The sequence below is a fragment of the Gekko japonicus genome, unplaced genomic scaffold, assembly GCF_001447785.1.
Source record: "Gekko japonicus isolate JY-2015 unplaced genomic scaffold, Gekko_japonicus_V1.1 scaffold766, whole genome shotgun sequence".
NCBI lineage: Eukaryota > Metazoa > Chordata > Lepidosauria > Squamata > Gekkonidae > Gekko > Gekko japonicus.
Window position 1 is genome coordinate 328,798 of NW_015172577.1, and position 21,813 is coordinate 350,610.

At 40.0% G+C, this 21,813-nt stretch overlaps 2 protein-coding genes across 3 annotated transcripts in view; one reads left to right on the top strand and one right to left on the bottom strand.

The window, feature by feature from the left end:
* RMDN1 (regulator of microtubule dynamics 1) overlaps window positions 1-1,378 on the bottom strand; it is a 23,090-nt gene extending 21,712 nt beyond the window's left edge. Inside the window, exon 1 of the mRNA XM_015421431.1 lies at window positions 1,250-1,378. Within this exon, the coding sequence (XP_015276917.1) occupies window positions 1,250-1,372 (123 nt within the window). The 5' untranslated portion in view covers window positions 1,373-1,378. The remainder of the gene's footprint in view (window positions 1-1,249) is intronic.
* Window positions 1,379-7,691: 6,313 nt separating this feature from the next.
* The window catches only part of CPNE3 (copine III), a 28,091-nt gene continuing 13,969 nt past the window's right edge, over window positions 7,692-21,813 (top strand). The window contains exons 1-8 of one of the 2 annotated variants that reach the window (XM_015421428.1): window positions 7,692-7,823; window positions 9,359-9,538; window positions 13,183-13,257; window positions 14,283-14,354; window positions 15,753-15,836; window positions 16,045-16,134; window positions 18,730-18,828; window positions 20,857-20,943. In XM_015421428.1, the coding sequence (XP_015276914.1) occupies window positions 7,692-7,823; window positions 9,359-9,538; window positions 13,183-13,257; window positions 14,283-14,354; window positions 15,753-15,836; window positions 16,045-16,134; window positions 18,730-18,828; window positions 20,857-20,943 (819 nt within the window). The remainder of the gene's footprint in view (window positions 7,824-9,358; window positions 9,539-13,182; window positions 13,258-14,282; window positions 14,355-15,752; window positions 15,837-16,044; window positions 16,135-18,729; window positions 18,829-20,856; window positions 20,944-21,813) is intronic. The other variant, XM_015421430.1, reaches the window with a different exon arrangement.

Consider the following 21,813-nt stretch of genomic DNA (forward strand, 5'->3'; position numbering starts at 1 on the left):
ATCTAAATTCTCAGGGACTTGAACATAATTTTCCTGTATCCTTTTGTTTCTTTTAATTGACACTCAGCTATTCTCAGTAATCTATACTTTTTGAAGCATTTTCAGTCCTCATCAGGCTGTTTGGGGAGTGTTTCTTTCTTTTGGTTAATGTACAAAGTCTGATTTTTCCCCCAGCATACCTAGATCCCCTTACAATATAGAGAGCCCTCTCCCCCCAATGCTCTGGTTTTGCTGCTTTCATTGTCTGCAGAGCCCAGCAAGTTTAGATATCTATATATCAAATTGTGACCATGGCTCCTGAGGTGCCAGTACTCAGTACCAGTGAATACTTTCACCAAAAAATAGAAAGCTCGAACAATTAACACTGTAATAGACTATAATCCTATTCCCTTACTAAAGTGCCCTCCTGGATTGTTCCTTTATTTTGCTATTCTAACCCCTTTATAAAAATGGCCTCCTGAACATTTGTTTTGCACATTATGCAGAATGACATCAGTGTGGGGGCTTTCCTGATCTCAGGCAGGGTGTTCCACAAGATAGACACCACAACAGAGACTGAATGAACCCTATGCCATCAGAACAGCTGCACATGATTTTCTGAACAATGACCCTTGATTTTGTTGATTTAAATATATTAAGGTTATGGTGAGCAATTTGAGGCACCTTTTGGGATGAAACAGAAGACTTATCCTTAAAAAAAATAACCCTGTATCGTGCTAATGTTAATTTACTCCAGAGTGACAATGCTTCTGTTGCCATTGTATATAAAATGCATTTAAAAGATGTATATTATGTAACACTGACGACAATTTTGAATATATTAAGGTATTTAGAATCTAAAACTTTTCTGTTCTTTCAAAATCTATAAACAGATGCGATTTTCAACCATACGCATGCCACGATGTAGCAAAGATATCACAGATAGAAAGGGATTCGATACTGTTGTGATTCGGACAGTCCTTTGTATGGATCAATCAACATTTCTCTTTTTCATATAAAGTTTAATTTGTACTCGAGTTTAATCTTAATTTTAAAAAATGCTGCTAAAGCTAGATACAGGACAGTCAAGCAGGAAAAAAAAATGCGGTGCGTGTGTGAAGAGAACGAGAGGGGATAGGAAGCTTCCTATAGAGTTGACTGATCCACGACAGCGCTGGATTTGTCATCCTCCACCCCGGAACAGATCCGAATCACAAGAACTGAGTAGGGGGGAAGAGCAAGAAAAATGTCCGTCCCACGACAACTGCACCTCGCTTCCTCCTCGCCCCGAATGAGTCGGGTGCCACCAACCAAGCCTCGCTCTTGGCGCCTGGAACAGAAGTCGCATCCTCATCAAAGAGGTGCCCCGATGTAACACTCCTGCTGCTGCCATGACAAAAACCCTTCCTCTTTCCAGTCAGCCTTCAAAAGCCCTCCCCACAGCCACCGGTCAAGTTATCTTCAACGTACAACAGGCAGTTTCTTATCCCTATACTGCATTAGGAGGTTCTGAGGGGGTAACATCCTAAAAGATTCGAGTTGCACAAAAGCCTCTTATTTCAGTTCCGCTTCCCATCGCCACCGCCCCGTTTCGTAGCAACCCTTGGATTTCCCGCCTTCCCGTTTACGTGCGGAGCAAACGTTAGTCTTGCCCGCGGGGAGGGAGAGAAGACTAGAGTCATCACGTGATTATAGGAGCGCTTGGAACAGGGCTGGGTTTTCGTGGATAGGGCTTTTTTAATATTAAAAAATGTTGTGGGTAAAGGACTCTGGTGCGCGGGGGTGTGGCCTGTGTCGGGGGGGGGGGGGTTTGCTGACGGAGGAGATAAGTCTTGCGAAGAGCTGTACACCGCCTTGCGCGCTATATTGACATACACTTAAAGCAGATGCAGTGGGAGGGACGTGTTGCATGAGCAGCGGGGGAGGCAGCCAAATCGGTAACGGCTAAATTGTTCGGGGCGATGGTGGTTCTGCGTGGCCGAGACCCAGGGGAAGTGGTGATGGATGCCTGAAGAAGACAAGGAGGAGGAGAGAAGGAAACCTCTCCCCAAATCGGAGCGTGGATTTTTTTTGGGGGGTGGGGAAATCCCATAATTGTACGGAGGCGTTTCCGTTCCCCAAATTGGCTCGTGTTCTTTTGGAGTCTTTAAGAAAAAAAGAATAACGTTGGACTGCGTTAGGGCCGGGGGCTGTTTGTGTAGGTGTGTTTTGCAGACGATGTCTCTGCAACTTCTTTAGTATTGAGCGATTTTTTGGGATTTTTTTTTTTTTAAAGTGGTCAGATTGTGAGAAGTTGGGCAGCCCTGAATTGGAAGGGAATTAGGTGGGCTATATTTTGGCAGATAAAGGAGGAGGGCTTCATAGTGGGTTTGGCTGTTGTGTATTTATGCTGTTGTGTGAGACTATAGACTTGCCTTTCTTTCAGTTTTCTCTAGATCTTTAGAGAGAGATACTTTGCACCAACAATTGTGGTGCATAGTGAGGTTCTATACATACTACCATTGATGTACTTAGCACTTTATCTTAGTCATTTGTGTTTAAAACCATATTAACAAGCTATGAAAAGACAAGTCCTTGCCCTGATGAATTTACAAATCTAATGTTTGACGTAAACGTAAACGTTCCCTTGCTCGAAAGCCAGTCGAGTCCGACTACGGTTGCGGTGCTCATCTCCGTTTCAAAGCCGAAGAGCCAGCGCTGTCCGAAGATGTTTCCGTGGTCATGTGGCTGGCATGACTAAACACCAAGGCGCACGGAACGCTGTTACCTTTCCACCAAAGTGGTACCTATTTATCTACTTGCAATTTCTTGCTTTCGAACTGCTAGGTTGGCAGGAGCTGGAACTAGAGACGGGAGCTCACTCCGTCATGCAGCAACTCGGGTCTCGAACTGCTGAACTACTGACCTTCCACAGCCTGCAGTTCAGCGTCTTAACCACTTGAGCCACCGCAGCTCCTTATGTTTGATATAAGAGAGACAAAAGGGGAATGGGGAAGTGGGGATAAACCAGGAAGCATGAGCCTTCACTTAGTTACGTTATGCTTAGTTTCAACAGGGGAAGGGGGAAAGGGTGTAAGAAATTTTTGAGGAGGGATTTGAAGGAAGTGAGAAAAGTGGTGGCATTGTGTGGGTATTTGGGGAAGTATAAGGGGATGCAAAGGAGAAAGGGTGGCATTGTGTGGAAGAACAGGAGGCTTTGGCCACCCTGAGGGTGGTGGAGCAGGGGGTGGGGTATAGCAGGATATGAGATCAGAGAGGTAATGGGCACAAGGCCATCCAGGACTTTGAACGCAAAGATGAGGTGTTTCTGTGGGGTCTGGAAAACTGTGGAGGGATTTAAGAAAGGGCTGCATCACCTGGTTAGAAAACATGGGAGGTAGTGCTTTGGGTGTCAGGGAGTTGTATAGATCTGGAGGGGGGAGGGGCAGCAGCAGATCAGAATACCAGGGTCTTTGAGGAGAAATTTTTGCAGCAGCTTAAAGAAGTGATGTGGCTTGAGGAAAGCTGAATATGGGCAGCAAAGGAGTGAGAAGAGCTGGCAGTAAATCCAACCAAAGGGTAAGGAAAGCAAAGATATAAAATTTCTGGAGAGTTTGAAGCCATGGATGACAAAGTTGGCTTGTTTTTAAGAATTTAATTTTGGGGGGAAATAGAAATATAAGGTAAAGGTTTCCCTTGCTCGAAAGCCAGTCGAATCCGACTCTAGGGTGCGGTGCTCATCTCTGTTTCCAAGCCGAAGAGCCAGCGCTGTCCGAAGACGTTTCTGTGGGCATGACTAGATGCCGAGGCGCAAGGAACGCTGTTATATAGACAATACTTTTTTTTCTTATTTTGCTGCTTTACTGTATAAATTAGTATATAAAATTGTACTTTTTGGCATATTTATTTTATTCAATTTGTATCCCGCCCTACCCTGCAAATGGGCTCACGGTGGCTTACAACATTGATAAGACAATAAATAATAATTAAACAATAAATAATAATTCATAAAAACCTCAGCAATTCCAGTTATAACATTTTTGATGGCAGCATAACAATTACTAACTGTTGTGCCTGCTGCAATAATGTCAGGGAGGGCACATTCTCTTAAGAGGCTGAAGTCAGCTGACACCAATGCCAAGTTAATAACGGCAGTGCGGATCTATTAACAGATCCCGCAGGGCCCTAATCTCAACCAGAAGCATGTTTCACCAGGCAGGGGCCAGGGCTGAAAAAGCCCTGGGCAAGGCAGACATCTTTCAGGCTGGGGACTGCTAAATGGTGCTTTTCAGAAGAGTATAAAGCTCTTTGGGGCACATATGGGGAGAGACAGTCCTGTAGGTGTGCTGGTCCCTGGCTGCATAAGGCCTTGAAGATTAATACCATGACTTTGAATGTGATCCAGTACTGAACTGGCAGCCAGTGCAATTGGCGCAGCACTGCCTGAACGTGCTGACTGGAATTTAGAAGTATATGTGCCTTTGGCCACAATACTATGCATACTTAGTAGATCTGCTAAGGACTGATCTTAAGAGACCGAATGCTGCAAACTGCTGCACCCTATGCTAATTTAACACCTTTGCCATCTGAGAGATAGGAAAAAACAGAAGTTGAAGGGGGAAAACAACTTTTGTACTGAAGAAAAGAAAATGTTTTATTCGACAGAAACAACCTCATGCTCTCACAATAGGACTAGCAGCGTATTTGAATACTTAGTGAAACTTACTGCTAAAAATGCGGAACTCTTCAAGGAGAGGAGGAATGCTTGAAATGAAAAATGAAACTTTCACAGTGGAACCCAATGTAGAGTTATGGGTTAGACAGGATTAACGCCACATAGCACTGCACTATCAGTCACTGGTTTTCCCCAACCCTTTTTTGCCCTAAATAGGGACAGTTTGAAAATAGGTGTGGATCCTTAAATTTATAGTAGGTGCTTGCCAGGGAGCTAAAGCTAATTAGTTCTCACTAATATAGCTATGTTTTTAAAAAGGGGGTGTCTGAGGGGAGAGGAAGAAAAGAAGTGGCCGGAAATTTAGGACAAGGAAAAGGATACAGTGATGGGAGGACTGGAGAGGGAGGAAAGTGGTGGCAGTAATGGAGGCAGGATGGGAAAAAGGAAGAAGTAGGAGTGAAGTGTCAGTGGGAGTGGCGAAGAGGAGGAAGTGGTGATGGCTGCAGCGGCAAGGTGGGAGAAGGATCAGGAAACTAACACAGAGGAAATGGGGACCAGCAGAAGAGGCCTAGAGAATAAGGAGGGCAAGATGGGCTTTCCTTGTCCACCCCCCCCCCCCCAACTTGCTGGTGGTAGTACAGGCTTGGATTTGGAAGCATATCCTGTAATTTCAGCTCCATTCAGCAATGCATTTTGGGGGGAAAGCTCTTCCAACCACCCCCCGCAGCTCTTCAGAGAACAAGAGTGGGAAAAGTAGGGGCAGTGGGGGAATAGGATTTTCCGTCTCCCGTGAGTTCCTGTTAGTCCTCCTTTTTGTCAGATCCCTTTTTTGAGGCTTTCCAGGACTTCCATCTGGGTTTTAAAAGCTTTTAGTTTAACCAAGCATGGAAATTCTTATGTTCCAGAATTTGAATCTATTTTAATGATAAAAATAGTGCTGAAGTAGTAGGACTCTGAGCTGGAGATATCACCTGAATCTGGAATTAACTAGAATTATTTAGTGCTAAGTAAGTTGGACTTAGAAACTCTTTGGGGAAGCTGTCTGGATGGCTGAATAAATCAAAAAATGGGTCTGTAAAAGTATAAATGCATGTGTAGAAGAGGTGCAAATAGTAAGGTCCTCCTCCTCTACAACTCTGAGAAGAGTCCATCCCTCTTGGATATAGAATGTGACTTTCTAGGATATATTTTTATTGATCATTTTTATTGTTAAATGTGAGTCATATTTGAAAAGGAGTTTCGCTGTACCTTTTGAAATGTTTCCAGGCTTTAACATGCTCTATATTGCTTTTAAAACCTATGTTTATGGACTGGGCTAACTTTTAATATGATATAACAAAGGGGACATGGTAATTTGCTAACAATTCAGTAGCTGCTCATCTCAGGCCTCATTAACATATAACAGAACTTGATGTCTGGGCATGGCATGCTTTGTCACAAACTTTGAGAATCTTTTCAGGGAAAATTGCTTTAGAGAGACATAGAAATGTGATAGCCATTATGCCTTTGCTTTTCCAAATGGGTGCTATTTACCAAAATAACAATGACGTATATATTTTATAGACATATAACAGGTAGACCAACCTGTTAAGCGAGTTACAGTGCAGGTTTATTTGGTAAATATTTGAGCTATGTGATCTCTATCTTTAGCACATTGTTGTTTTTGTGCATGGAAATACTTTCCTTTGAGTACTCTTGCAATAGAGCTGCATTTTTGCTTCTCTGCATATTAATGATACCCAACTCCAAAGTTTCAAACAATCTCATTTACGGATTAACATAAAAATTAAATAACATGGGTGAGGCACTCAAACCCTGAGTCAGTCTCCATGCCAGTTCTCAAACAGCTGATTTGATAATGTCAATGATACACCCTTTGAGTTCATTGGGGCAAAATGACTGAAACATTTGAAGTATCAAACCCCTCATTTCCAACTGGAGACACTGCAACAGAAGAGCATGATTTGCTTTATCCAAAATATCAAACATATCTAACAAAATCAGCTAACAAATATATCAAACAAAAATATCTAACAAAATCAACAGGGAAATATTACTTCTATCCATGCGCAAACAGCAATAAATCATGAGGGCGACTAATGATTTCTGTGGCCTAAAGCCAGATTGAAATGGGTTGAGCACAAGATGTATCATCCAGAAACACTAGGAGTTGTTCTGCTGCCACTTAATCTTCCCACCAAATGGTAGACGTGATCCTTTCAAATAAGTCTTCTGTCAAACTCTGTGTGAGTCCTCTTCTAGCAATGCTCAAGACATCTTCTTATCCTCTTTTGCTCCTAAACCACGGACTGGGTCCTCTTTGATGATGAGAGGATGCCTGTCCAAAACTATTGTTAGAGGAGAGTAATACATCTGCAGATAGTTGTTTTATTGAGGACCTCCTGCATTTCAGGAAAATAATGATATATGGAATCCTTCTATTTTGAGAAACCCAATATCTTTTCTGAAATAGATTTTCCTTTATGTTTGAGTGAATGGGAAATGTTTCATCTTGGAAGATACATTAGTTAAATTGTTATAGTTATTTCCAGATGGCTTTAAAAACTCCATACTGTATTTATGTGCTTCATAGTTAGTTTTTTTTAAAAAGTGGTGGGTTACAGTCTAATACATATTTTTGTGGCCCTGGCATACTTTACTCTGTTTATAGTCATACTCTCTCTGTTGGATTTAACTGTTCCATGAATGGAGCAAACTTGTTGAAAAGATTTTTGGCAGAGAACATCCTCCCCTTCCTCCTGCATGAGCAGAGCACTGCTGAGATCTTGAACTGATCGTGCAAGAGGCAAGAATAATGATTCTGTCTGAGTTCTCCTTCTTGCTGAAGTGCCCCCCCATCCTCCATAGCATGCTATTTTCAAATGTTCCTGACTCTTAGTAGTGGCTTTGGGAGAGTGGGAGGGGCTGCTGGGGAAGGGAAGCCAATTAGAAATCTCTTCTGTTGGTAGAAGTGTTAGATCCAAGTTAATCTTATTTTCTCTCCCCGCCCGCCCTTCATATTAAACTATGTTGGTTGCTTTCCTTTCTGTTCTAGCAGATGGCGGCACAGTGTGTGACAAAGGTGGAACTAACTGTTTCCTGTAATAGTCTCCTGGATAGAGATGTTGGCTCCAAGTCAGACCCACTGTGTGTGTTACTTCAGCACACAAGTGGACAGCAGTGGTATGAGGTACTGCATGATTTTTAAAAAGTATTTTTATTTTTTTGTGAACTACTTTGAGAGGTTGTGGAAAAGTGCTTGAAAAGACTTTAAATAATAGTGGAACAGCTTCTGTAATACACTTGATATTTAAAGATGAATTCTGATGTCTAATAAAGTTTGTCAGGATTCTTTCCCCCAGAAACATTAACTTCTGCAATTCAGGCCTATACTTCCTTTGAAAAGGCCATCTTGTCCTGTTCTTCTCCCTTCACGTAGTCACATCATCCCATATAATTTATCCCCCAAGCACTTGCAACAACTTTCCACCATACTTTTCTTGATTCTCTCCTCTTCCCTAGCCTAGACCTTCTGTCATGGCTCAGATGGGGTGTCACCTGACGCTGCCACCACTCTGGTTACAGGCTCATCTGAGAAGGCCCAGAGCACCCTCCCAAGCCTTTAGACCTCCTTTTTAGCCGAAATGAGTGTGAGGACCAGGTAGAGTGAAAATGGTTTATTTTATAGGAGGTCAAACAAACAAGGTGCAGGAATAATAACAGTAAGTGGGTGAAAAGAAAAGAAATCAAATGCCCTAATGCATCTAAATATACTGTCCCTAGCTCACTATCTCAAGTGCCCTTAGACTACTCACCCTTCCCTCAGGATGAGGGTTTCTTCCCCACAGCAGCCTTCCTTCTAGCCCATTCCTTTAACTTCTTCCTTCACCATCACCCTTTCAAATCCCCTCAGGCCACCCTTCTCTCCACTCAACTCTCCCAGGACCACCTTCTCCTCTGGTCTCTGATGTGGTCCCACTGAAGTACTGTAGTATAATTTATGAAGCTTAAGATGCTATTTTATTTGCCACAACAACCCCCTCAGTCACCAAAGCTGTGGTGCAGCATGAAGCTCTTCAACTCAAGTTATATCACAGGGCTGAAGCTTTGGCAGATGAGTAAATTGCTGTGGCAACTAGGTCAGCACCTAAATTCTCATGAGTAATCAGGTGCTACTTTATTGCCTGCGTTTTTTGTTATGTCCCAGATACATGCATGCTCCACAGTAGCCCTTTGGGGTTTGAGTGTTTTGTTGTTTTTTAAATCCCAAAAGGGGATCAGAAGAGGCCAAGGTGGATTTTTCTGAATCCCTATGGATTCCCCCCAATTCTCAGAACCTGGTCTCCTTTTTGTACCTGTCTCCATTGTACAATTTTTTGCTATTTGCACAGGGGCCAGGATTTGATATCCTTTCTTTTTGTAAATATTCTTTAATTGATAAAGTGTTACTTAACAATGCTGAGAAGAATAAGTAATCATTCTGACAGTGTTCCATAATATTGGTAATGTTTATTTTTCAGTATTGAGCACCTAATGTGTGTGTGTGTCTATCTCTACATTCCTGTGCACCTGATTAGATTTAGTCCCATTTTCCTATATCGGGAAAGGGGGGGGGGCGATGAAGGCAATGGTTTTTTAATACTCAAAAGTTTAAAGCCACCTGTGAAAAGTGGGCTTTTTGTCTTTTTATTACTATGATGATAAACCTTTATGTTGTATTTGCAGGTCGCTCGAACAGAAAGAGTCAAAAACTGTTTGGACCCCAAGTTTGCCAAGAGGTTCCTAATTGATTACTATTTTGAACTCGTCCAGAAACTCAAATTTGGGGTTTTTGATATTGATAATGCAACTGTTGAACTGAATGATGATGACTTCTTAGGAGAATTTGAATGTACCCTAGGACAGGTAAGTGTAAATAGTTACTACATGTTTCCTAAAGTCTTTACAAAGTTGTTGCGGCTGATTCAGAAACAACTAATGTGGTCCTGCCCAGATGAGTATCACTTATGGATGGGCATGAACCAGGAAAATGGTTGTTCGTGGTGGTTCATGGTTCATTTGATTACACAAATCACAAGCTTTCATGAACTTTTCCCATTTCCCAAACTAGTTTGTGATTCATTTGGTTCATGAGTTTGGGAGGTGGTAGAACGCCAAACTCACAGGGAGTCTTCCGGCTCTCCTCCACCCATCCTCCAAGCTTGGCAAAGATTGGATTTGGGATGTTTGAATTATAGCCCCCCCTTAACAGGTTCCCCCAGGAAAGCTCAGCTCTAGCCTCTCCCTAAATCAGCCATGTAGCAAGAAATTCTTCCTAACTCGCTCTCACATGACGACTAACTCCTCTCTCTCCCTGCTGCAAAGTGAAAGCAGCTGAGTCAAGGTGTGGTATATATATATAATCTAGAGGACTTCCAGTTTCAGTGCATTGATGGCAGATGCGCTCCTCCGAAGCTCTGGAGAGAGCGGCCCGTGACCTGGCGGCGGGGAGGGGGTCTGGCTGGTTCTGGACTCCCCCCCGGGGCCCTTGTAGGGGGCTCCCAGCCTGGGGCGCTGGGGGTGCCTCTCCCAAGGCTGTGGCCAAAGGATCAATGCTCCCCCCTGCCCTTATAGGTCCCTGTTGCCATGGTACCATTCTGGCATGAGACGAGCATACCGGACCAACGAGCAACTGACCTGGTGAAAACAAATAGACTTTCTCTTACCTGATGAAGTGGAGCGTGAGTAAGATGCCAGCCTGGGTGCCCCCAAGAAAAAGCGGAGGGGGGGAAGCTACCCACCACTTGAAAACGGCAAAGATTTAAAAGCATTAGAGGGGGCAGAAAGTGGTGGTGTTTGAGCGGACGGCTGAATTTAATTAGTACAATGCTAGACTGTTAAGGCATTAGAGTGAATAAACTTCTAAAGACTTAAGCAAACTTTTACAAAACATAAACAATGTCTTATTGGGCTGAAAAGATGGTGGCGAAAGTGAAGCTTCAACAAGGAACTGCCAGCTCAACACGTCCAGTTTCTAAACTGGAAGTGAACTTTAACTTTGCAGGCTGTGGGTATGCTTGAGACCATTGGTCATGTGAGCTAACTAAATAAAATTGAATTGAAAATTGAATTGACTTTGCAGGCATGCTGGACACTGCATTGCGACCTTTGGTGGCTCAGATGACTAATATCAGCAAGACCTTGGAGTCTTTACAAAAACAGCTAAAAGAATCCAATAAAAGAACAGAAAAAGTTGAAAACAAGACTAAAGCAATTGACCAAAGACTGAAAGTTGTGGAAAAAGAAAGATCTTCAGATAAAACTCAATTTTTGCAGCTACAGATGGAAAAATCTTCATATGTTTTGAGATTTCAAGGTATACCAGAAGATAAATCTGAGAATCTGAAAAAAATCCTTAGTGAAGCGCTTGCACCAGTGACAGGCATTAAGGCAGAAGTATTACAAAGTGAAATGGATATGATCTACCAGACATATTCAGAATTTATTAAGAAAAAACCCCTGCCTGGTGAAATATACGTCAGATTCTCTAAGAGATCTCTAAGAGATGCAATACTGAAAGCAACATCTGGGACCACACTGAAAATCAAAGAAGAAGACATCAGAATACTAAAAGACATTCCATTTGAGATAAGGAAGAAAAGAAAACAATACAATAATTTAACCTCCTATTTACGGGAAAACTCCACTACCTACCGATGAATACTACCTGAAAGGCTTGATGTTCAACTACAAAGGCAAAAAAGAAAAGATTGACTCTTTTACCAAAGCGAAGCAGTCTTTGAAAAGACATCAAGAACCCAAAAAGGATACAAAGAACATAGAGGAAGAAGAAGAAGGAGAACTGGACAGTTCGCATGGCTTGGAAAGCCATGAAACATCTGCAGATGGCAGCTTAGAAGTAGAATCTGAATCAGAATTGGGAGCGGCAGCACCCAAACCATCCTGAGACGATAGAAGCAAGAAGAGAGGAGGGAAAGGCAGAAAATAGCTTAAACTTTAGAAGAAATGTTTATGTATTACATTACATAATCTTGCATTGTCAATAATTTTAATTTTTTGCATATCGAAATAACAGAATAGAACTTTTATTCTTAACTTGAAAAAGAGAAAAGCTTTGACTTAAGATATTAATTATTATCATATATGGTCGTTGTATAGGTGTAATTTTAGTTAGTGCGTAGTTTTGTAGGTTTTATGTAGAAAATAAAAAATTATAAAAAAAATAACAATCTGTTCCCACAGAACAGAATGGGAGCTCTGTGGTTGGCTCCCAGAGCTGCCAATCAGGCTATGGACAACTGCTCCACAAGTCCACCCCCAGCGTTGCTTAGGAATTGATTGAATTGGCACCAGGCTGTCTGGAGAACGAACCACTCTAGCAAACCTAATGAACCTCCATGGAAAAAAGGTGGTTCTTTTTTTTATTCAGGAACAACACGACCAAAAGAACCGGTTCTAAACAGACCACAAACTGGCCTGGTTCGTGCTCGAACCGTGGTTGGTTTCTCGGTTCATGCCCATCCCTAGTATCATTTCATTTGAAATCCTGTCTATGCCGATATAAATTATTCCTCTGACATCAAAAGTGGTGTCTGTGTCAAACAATCCATTTAAAACTGCGAAAAAGTCTCCTTTGCAGTTAGAAATATGTTTTTGAAAAAAATAAACACATACAGCATATCTGTTAAGAGTCTTACTGTGGAAATTCTCTAACACTTTTTAAGCATATTTTTTATTGTAAAGGGGCATTTTATATTTAAAGTTTAGTTGAACCTTTTGGTTTTGCATTTAACTTTCTCTTCTTTTGCAACATAAGATAAACAGGCAGTTTTTCATGTTTAACTGAAAACAAAGGTGAATGACAACCATGACCATAAATAGGTAATACAAACCTAAAATTACCATATTTGTCATTAAAAGAAGAATAGAAGAGATTGGATTTATACCCCGCCCTTCACTACCCAAGGGAGTCTCAGAGCGGCTTACAAACTCCTTTCCCTTCCCTTCCCCACAACAGACACCCTGTGAGGTAGATGGGGCTGACAGAGCTCTGACAGAAACTGCTCTTTTTCAAGAACAGCTGTGCCGGAACTATGATGAATGTATACTGCTTGTCAGTTCTTGGAAGCCACCCTGAGCCTGCCTAGCGGGGAGGGCAGGGTAAAAGTGAAACAAACAAACAAATAAATAAATAAATGATTTGCCCAAGGTCATCCAGCAGGTGCAAGTGGAGGAGTGGGGAATCAAACCTGATTCTCCCAGATTAGAGTCTGCGCACTTAACCACTACACCAAACTGTGTATAAAATATATACAGAAGGCAAAAGTACTTATTAGTTCAAGTTAGTTATGGAATAGTAAAGGCAAATGCACAGTTTATACAATGTCTGTTTTAAATCAAAGATATAATAAGCCATTTGCTTCATAGACTTAAGAAAAAATCTTACTTTGTTGTTGTTGTCTGATTTTGCTAATATTCTTGTAGTCATTCTTAATAATTAGCCACAATTTTCCACTGTAATTATTCTGGATATTTCTGTATTTCAACAGATTGTTTCCAGCAAGACACTTACCAGACCTCTTGTAATGAAAAATGGCAAGCCTGCAGGAAAAGGAAAAATTACAGTATGAAAATATTGTTGCTTTATTCCTGGTCTGTAGTTTTCATCTTAGATTTTGATCTTTTGATTTCTGTCCTGATTGCACCCAAATGGGGCAGTTAAGTGTTCTGAAACTTTATTGAAGTGAATATGTGCTTAAAGTTGCACTCATTGCATTCATTTTCTCTGGACTGTTCAGAGATTGTTCATGTGTTTTCACTTTATTTTTGTGGTCTTTAAACAAATTACAAAATGATGACCTGGGATTTGGTCTAGATAACTTTTCCACTTATTAAAGAGGAGAGGAAATTTCTGCCCATTTCTCCTTCTTATGCCACCCTCTTCTCACTTCCCATACTGTTCCTGGAGGCCCCTATCTCCCAGGACAGCACTTTGTGGAGCTCAGTGGGCTGCTGTTGAGTTGGGAAGGTAGGAAAGATTTATTTAAAATGTTTTGTGCTGCCTTTCCAACTGATCAAGGTAAGGTGGTGAACATAAAAACATTTGATTGAACAATTAAAAACAACATTTAAAATGTTATAAATAAACAAAATTCCATTCCACTGATAGAAAATTTAGTTTGGATCCAGCACTTCAATCCAAAGATCTCTAAGCTTAGTTCTACATACCCAAAGGAACTTTGAGTGGTTTCTCCCCCCCAAAAAAACAGCAGCCAAAAAGCTTCTTTTTGAAATTTGAGGGGGGGTTTTGCTGTTTAAAGCAGAAGAAATAAAGAATCTGCTCTATGGCTGGGCATTTAATGGTTTGAAATACGTGAGAGAAGGTCTTCTGTTGCTGTAAAACTGTAATTTTCTCAAATGGCAAAAAGCTGTCCCTGGCTTGATAGGAACACAGGCAATCCATCTTCTCTGTGTTCATGTGCTTGTTATCCTAAATGCCCTACTAGGAACATTATTGTTTTTGCAAGTGAAAGAAATAACATTCCCATTAAAGCTCCTAGAATTATCACATTTTTGAGCCACCTAAATAGAACTTCTGTATACTTGCATTGTCCAAACATGATGCACATTTATCTTCCTGTCTATCCAGATTACAGCTGAAGAAGTAAAGGATAATAGAGTTGTCATTTTTGAAGTTGAAGCAAGGAAACTGGACAAGAAGGTACTTGAGCCTTTCTTCGTGATAAATGATGTTACTTGTCTCAATTCAGAAGCCTGCTAAGATGAGAGTGGCTGAGGGGAGAAATTGTGTTATATTGTGGCACCTGGGACATTCAAGGAAGCTCTTAAGATACATCTTACAAGCTGTATTGAATAGGATATTACTGCAGCAAGATTTGGCTGTGACTTACAGATGAACTTTATGAATTTCCTTTTATGCTATTCTTTTTAGTTTTCCCGATATAAAAATAAATACCAGTCTCTGTGGCCTGCACTAATGAGTTTCACTTCCATGGAGCCCTAAAAACTGAAATATTTTCAGTCCTTTTGGAAACTGTATACTTATGCTGTATACTTTTCCCCCATAGATCTTTTTTATTCTTCATGTCCTCTTGGATTTACTGATCTTTGGAAGTAAGCACTTAAATAAATAGATCAGGCCTCAAGTTTTAAACTGCAAATTCCATATCCAAACAAATCAATTACAATCCTGGTGTCCTGAGAAGACATTGAAAGACCCTATCTACCCTGAACCTGATCGTGCTTCAGTTTCCTGAGCGGTACGAACTGATTGGTCAGCTGCTGGTTTTGTTAGTTAATCTCATTTGGAGGTGGGGCAGGTGCGGATGATTTTTATCACTTCCAGGGGTCGTTTCGTAGAAAAAGAGCTAGGGGAACTCATTAGCATATGCCACACCCCCTGCCATCACCGGAAGTATGTCATAAGGCCACACCCCCTGCCATCACCGGAAGTGTGTCATAAGGCCACACCCACCACTCAGTTAGTCTTAAAGGTTAGTCTTAAAGGTGCTATTTGTTAGTCTTAAAGGTGCTATTTGTTGGTCTTAAAGGTGCTATTTGGACTCTTGGACTATTTTGCAGCAACAGACTAACACAGCTACCTCGGGGAAGCTCCTGGATGGGGCTGGAAGTCCTTGCAGAGGCCACGTGGAGTGGCCTCGGCCAGGCAGAGGGGGAGGACGCCAACTTACCCTCCTGCTTCTTCCTCCTTCTGCAACAGAATGAGGCTGGAAGCAGGGGGCGGCCGGAAGAAGGGGGTGGGGCTTCGTCGTGTGCCCCCCTTGCACCTCACCCGGGGGAACTGCGATCCCCCGCGATTCCCCCAAATCGACCTCTGATCACTTCCATTGATCTGAATATAGCTGCAAACACTTGCATTCCCTGAACTTTCCAAGGAAACAGTCATAGTGCTCTGAGTGGAGCCAGTGCTGGCTTGTAGGCCATGGTTCTGGAAAAGAGAAATCATGAAGTCATGTGTGTGTTGTTGAGGCTAAAGTGATGTCTATGTTCAATAGGAGATCATATTAAAATAATGTTTGTAACAGTTTTGCAGTACGATAATTCAGTAGCATCACTGAAGGACATCTAATTCTTGCAGGATTTATTTGGAAAATCTGATCCTTACCTGGAGTTTCACAAGCAGACATCTGAAGGAAACTGGTTGATGGTGCACAGAACAGAAGTGAGTTAGTTTTTACATGTTTTATAGTTGAGAGAACGTGACGTGCAGCATATCTGTTTTTTCCCAGAGTTTATACCAATGGTTTTTGAAAGGACTGCACCTTCAAGAAAGAACAATAAGTTACTGTTCTAAAGGCATTACACTGTGTTAGAACAGCCCCCATCCTGCACTGATGATCTTTCTAACAAATACTTTGTATTTTATTTAGGTTATTAAAAATAACTTGAATCCTGTCTGGAGGCCATTTAAAATCTCTCTCAACTCTTTGTGTTATGGTGATATGGACAAAACAATCAAGGTAACATTAAATGGATGTATTTAGTACATTTACCATGCAGATAGTGCATTTACCGTTTAAAATTACTCCAAGTGACTTTTTTTTAATGATTTCAAAACTGAAATAATGGTATCTTCAAGGATATATATGTTAAGAATAAGCAGTGACAATTGAATGAGATTGGCAGTATATTTTATTTATTTATTTTATACCCCACCCTATGCCAGCAATGGGCTCAGGGTGGCTCTCAACATAAAACCAATAAACAGTAAGAACAATAAAATAATAAACAGCAACAGCAGGTAATAACCAGTACCCACACCTGGTATCAGGTAGAAATAATTACCCCCCCCCAAAATTCCTGTGCCTATGTAATATCCAGGACAGCAAGGGCACTGGAAAGAGGCCATGAAAATATAAGGGATTGGTAATAAGGCTGCAGAAATTGCCACGCTGGGCACCTTCATGTTTGCTTGAGCTCATGGGACTGGCTAGATGGGGCAGTCCATTATCTCTTCAGTGGTACACAGGTTGCTTTGCTTGTTCTCAAACAATGTTGTTATGTATGAGCCCTCCTCAATGCTTTTGTTTCTGCAGAAATCTTTAAAATAGTTGTGCCTAGTAATTCACCTACTTCTGACTAGGATCTTGTAAATAGTCTTAAAGCTGTGTATTTCTTTGCTACTCACAGCTTTTGTGAGATCAGCCTTCTTTGCTTATAACTCACAATCCTTATTCTAACCCTACTTTAGAAAGTAAGATCATTAAGATCACTGAGACTTACATCTGTATAGACATGCAAAGAAGTGTACTGGCAGACATCTAAATGCATCAAGCTTATATCTACACTGTTTATTCCCTTTCACCTTTATTTCATACTTCTTTCATTTTAATCTGACCCATTAGCCTTTAGTCTTCAGCATTCTTGTGTTGTCTTTGTACAGTGCTTTCTGAAATGCTTCTAGTTGCAGTATTGGGCTGGCTGTAAATATTTCCTGGATATGAGCAATAAAGTGAATGTCTGGAATCATTTGCTCAGAAAATGTATTATCACAGCCTTGTGAATAAGAAAACTATTGATCTGTCCTTGCATATCTTTATGCCCTTGAATCCAAGACTTAAGTATTTCTTCAACTCATTTATGTGTATTTTGTCATTCCTTACTAGTTTTAATTTGGGTTAGCCAAGTGGTTATAATAAGTTTCCTTCTTAGTCTAATCTACCTTTGTTAAAAACCACCAATGACCAGTGTTTTTGTTTAGCAGTAACAGCCTGTATTGTGTTTTTATAGTAAAATAGATCCCTTAAGGTAAAGTTATTTCCATCCCTGCATGAGCAAAATGCAGTGATATGATAAATCCATTTGGCTTCATTCTCAAATCAGTTGGAACAAAATCGGCATTGAGAGACCATGAATTGGGTCTGATGTATTCTCCACTGGGTAAATGACACAAAAAAGTTCAGAAGAGCTTTGTGACCTTCTGAAAAGCAGTTTGAACTAATTTCTCTATAATTAATAAGAAAAAATATACTGTACTATAATAATTGATTAAACCATGCTTTAATATTTTTATGCGCACGATGTCTTAAATAGTTGGCTATTTCATTGTAGTAAGTAAAATGTCTTTTTTAGGGCACAAGTGCCTCTTCTTGTGTTAAAATGGCTGTTTGTGTATTCAACCATAATACACAGACAACTTGCTTTGATTTCTCATTACATTATCTCTGTGTGTGTTGCAGTGAATCATTGAAACATAATGTGACCTTCAAAAACACATTAACAAATCTAGTAGTACAGCTCACTTAATGGAAAGATATTTGGTCATCTTTTTAAAACACGTGTGGGCATAGTTATTTTAAAAATATGTTCTTAAAAAGCTGTACTGAAAGAGGAGATATCAGCCTTCCACCAGTAATCTTTTGTTTACTGCAGTTTTGTATGCCTTCACAAAGATCAAATCTGTTTTCACACAACTTCTTGTGGTAATGGTTTCTGCATGTCATCTGTATTGGTGGGGAATGCATGTGCATGGTTGTTTTGATACTGCTGAAGTCGTGCTTTGTGTGCACTAGCCCAGAGGATTGCAGTTGGTAACTTCAGGAACATTGGACAGTGACAGGCTTCATCACAAGAAACTCAAATAACATTTTTTTTTTTTAAACGAGCTTCTAAAACAACAATCTGAAGACTATATTAGATGTTGAGTGGGAGTAATAACAGGACAATTACACACACTGCCTATTGTTAGTAGTTAACCATACTAAAAGCCACTGTGTTGACTCCGAAGGTAAATATTCATGCTTTTAGTCTCACCTTCATAATAAGCAAATGGTGGCTGATATTTAGGTGTGACAAAGGCCTGTGACATTGTTGGGCTTAATTAAGCCATGAATATTCAGCTGCTTTGAAAGTGAGTGGTTCCTGTCTTAAATGGCAAAACAACACAGTGTTGGCCTACTTAAAGTGAACACACAGTAGTGAGAGTATTTTGTTCATAATGATAGGTCTCATCCTGTCTTCAGTTTGCTTTTCTTCCCCCCTAGTCAGTGTGAGTAAAATACAGGAAACTGTGATGTACCATTATTAAAAAATATTGAATAATATTTCATTTTCAGGTTGAGTGCTATGATTATGACAGTGATGGTTCCCATGACTTGATAGGCATCTTTCAAACCACAATGTCAAAACTGAAGGAAGCCTCTCGACACTCACCAGTAAGCCCACATCTTTCTTAACCTTATGCATTTCAAAGCTGTCCATTACATTTAGGTATTTGTCCGTGCTTGTTCTCTAGGTGGAAGGGTGTGAACTGATACTCAGACACCAGACATTCAAGTCTCTGCTCAGCTGAGTTTAGTAGCTACGCTTAGGTCACTGTCTCTGGGGTTCGGCCTCCCATCTGTAGTAACAATACGGACCTTTCTTATTGGGCTGTTGTAAAACTGACTGGGAACATGCAAAGTGCTTTGAGCATTTGGAGAAAAATGCTAGATCATAATAGTCCTTAATTATTTTTTCTTATAGTGCAAATGAAGCTGAGTGGGTGGCTTAGTATGATACTGCTATATTACCTCTTGAATCACTTGGGGATTTTTTAAATACAACAATAGCAATTTAGCATCCCAGATGCTATTAAAAATAATCAAATGTTAGAATAAATTTTAAATGTCATTAACTTTCCATGCCCAGTTTTGCAAAGTGTACAAAATAAGAGTAATAAACTGTTTCAGTTGTAACATAGCATATACTTCTTTTTCTTTCTTCTTGAAAAAAATCTAACAGAAAACGAGCTAATAAAAATATAGAATACTGGAAATATAAGGTCAGTCTCAGATTTCCTGAGTTGCCGCAGCTATTAATTTATGTTAATTAGAAACTTCTCATTGACTGAAGAGGTGCCCCTTATTATGGTTAATACATTTTAAGGCAATATTTTAATGCAACAACTGCAAGTGATAGCTGCCATCTTATCTCTGGTCTATACATGTAACTAAATGAGGTAGTAGACTCCTGATGGGTGGAATGGACTATACCACTTCAGTGTGTAGTAAGAACAGGCCTAGAACCTGTCTCCTTTCAGTGCTAATTTTTTCATTTGCAGGAGTGTTTTTTTCCATAGCAAAACATTCAAGGTATCATCCCCTATTCTTATGGTTCAGACATGTCATCTTGCTACATATGCAAATCAGAATCATCTCCCTTGACATAAACTTTTAATATATGCTGCATTGTACACATGTATCAACTAAAATTAAACTTTTTTTCAAAATTTTGGTTTTATTCACTTGAGGAGTGACAATTTAAACTCCTATGATTTAAGGTGAGGATTACAATTATGACAGTTAATTAACATTGATCTAATTGGGTGGCTTGCCTAAGCATTCCAGTAAAACTGTATCTTTGGTTTCTAAATGCAGATCTCTGAGTAGTTTGATTTTGGGTTTTCCTGAGTTAAGAACAAGTTTGTGGGCTGATTATAACAAATTGTTGACCTTAGCACAGAGTTTGAAGAAACACAATAGTTCTCTTCATAAAAAAAGAGAACACGTATTTCAGAGCATATATGCCAGCTAAATAAGTAGTACATCCTGTTTGTGAAAAACACTGTCAACATTCTCTGATGTTTACTAAGAAATAGGAACTAGAATATTTCTCTAGGCTAACTTGTTTTGCTTTTAGTGTACAAATGTACACAAATATCTGAAAGGAGTCTTCATTTTCCTTGACAGCCAGAAGCAGGTTCATTAAGATGCCTACTGTCATGCCTAACTTGTGGATACTTTGTGTGTTAATAGCAATTAGGACAGAGATTGACCATTTAAAAAACAGCCATTTTAGAATGTATAATACTTGTATTACTACTTTTACTACTTTTACCTCCATAATCTTCAAGTAGAGAACACACTACTACTTTTATTACATTGGTGTTCATACAGATTTATTTTTAAATATAAACCAATTAATACATCACATTCTTCAGATTTTCCCCCTCTAATTCAAACAATTAGTCCATTAATGAGAACACTGTAATTAGTTGGTCAGGAACCAACAGTACACAGTGGCAGCTACTTCTGTGGCCATTAGGCACATTTTCTGTTGAAAGTTATATCCGTTGTATATTCCTCAAAGGTGAAGCATTACAGGAAGTACCGTGTGAGATGGCCCTAAGCTTTTTTGCACTGTTCAAGATTACTCCCTCAATGTGTGTGATTTTGCTTTTCTGTTTTGTTAATTTTTTATAGGCCGAATTTGAATGCATCAATGAGAAGAAGAGGCAAAAGAAGAAAAGTTACAAAAATTCAGGAATTGTGAGCTTTAAAAACTGTGAGGTCAGCATCTTCAGATACTCTGTTCTTATTTGAGTATGCAGTTTATGGCAGCACCAGGCACATTTGCTTTTGTATCAGCTCATTAGTCAAGAACATTCAGATTTGCAAGGTATAAACTGCAGCTGTAGCAAAAACGTAAGGCATCCTCCCTGATGAAATGTGTGGTGTTAAATGCCTGAATGTGCAGTTAAGTCTGTGTTTTGTCTAGATTGCACCCAGTTAAGGGTATTGATAGTGTAACTGATTAGTGCAATGAAATAAGGCTTTCCAATGAAAAATTCAGTCACTGCTCAACAGTTTGTCCTTCTTCTTTTTTTGGCCCCCCGGAGGGGATTTTTTATTGCATTTTTTAATAAACTACAAACTACAATGAAAAAATAGGAAGGGGGAACTACATCTAGGGAGAAAGGAAAGAAAACCACTAATAACTAAAACCCCAAGAATAGGAGATCATAACAACAGCTTATATAAGTATTAATCTTAAATTGCTAGTATTACTTTGAACATGCTAAATTATTTATCTTTTTATCCATTAATTTAACTGTTTAAAGAGAAACCCAAGAGCATCATCCATAATAAAAACAGGATTTTAAGGCACAATTCAGAGTCCTTCAGCCTTCACTTTGTTTTATCTTTTCTAATCCTCAATTGATATGCATGTTTGGGTGCAGCCGCTCCCTTATCGGAAATAGAGTCCTCATTGGAAGACCCCAAGTCCAATTCGCTAGTGGATTTGCTGTCATCTTCTTCCTTGGCATCCTCGGCTTTCTCTCCCAGTCGCACTCTCAGGAACTCACGTGCTTTAAAGACTGAGTCAATCTTTTCTTTTTTATCGTGTAGTTTAAAACTGACACCTTCTGGAATTTGCCA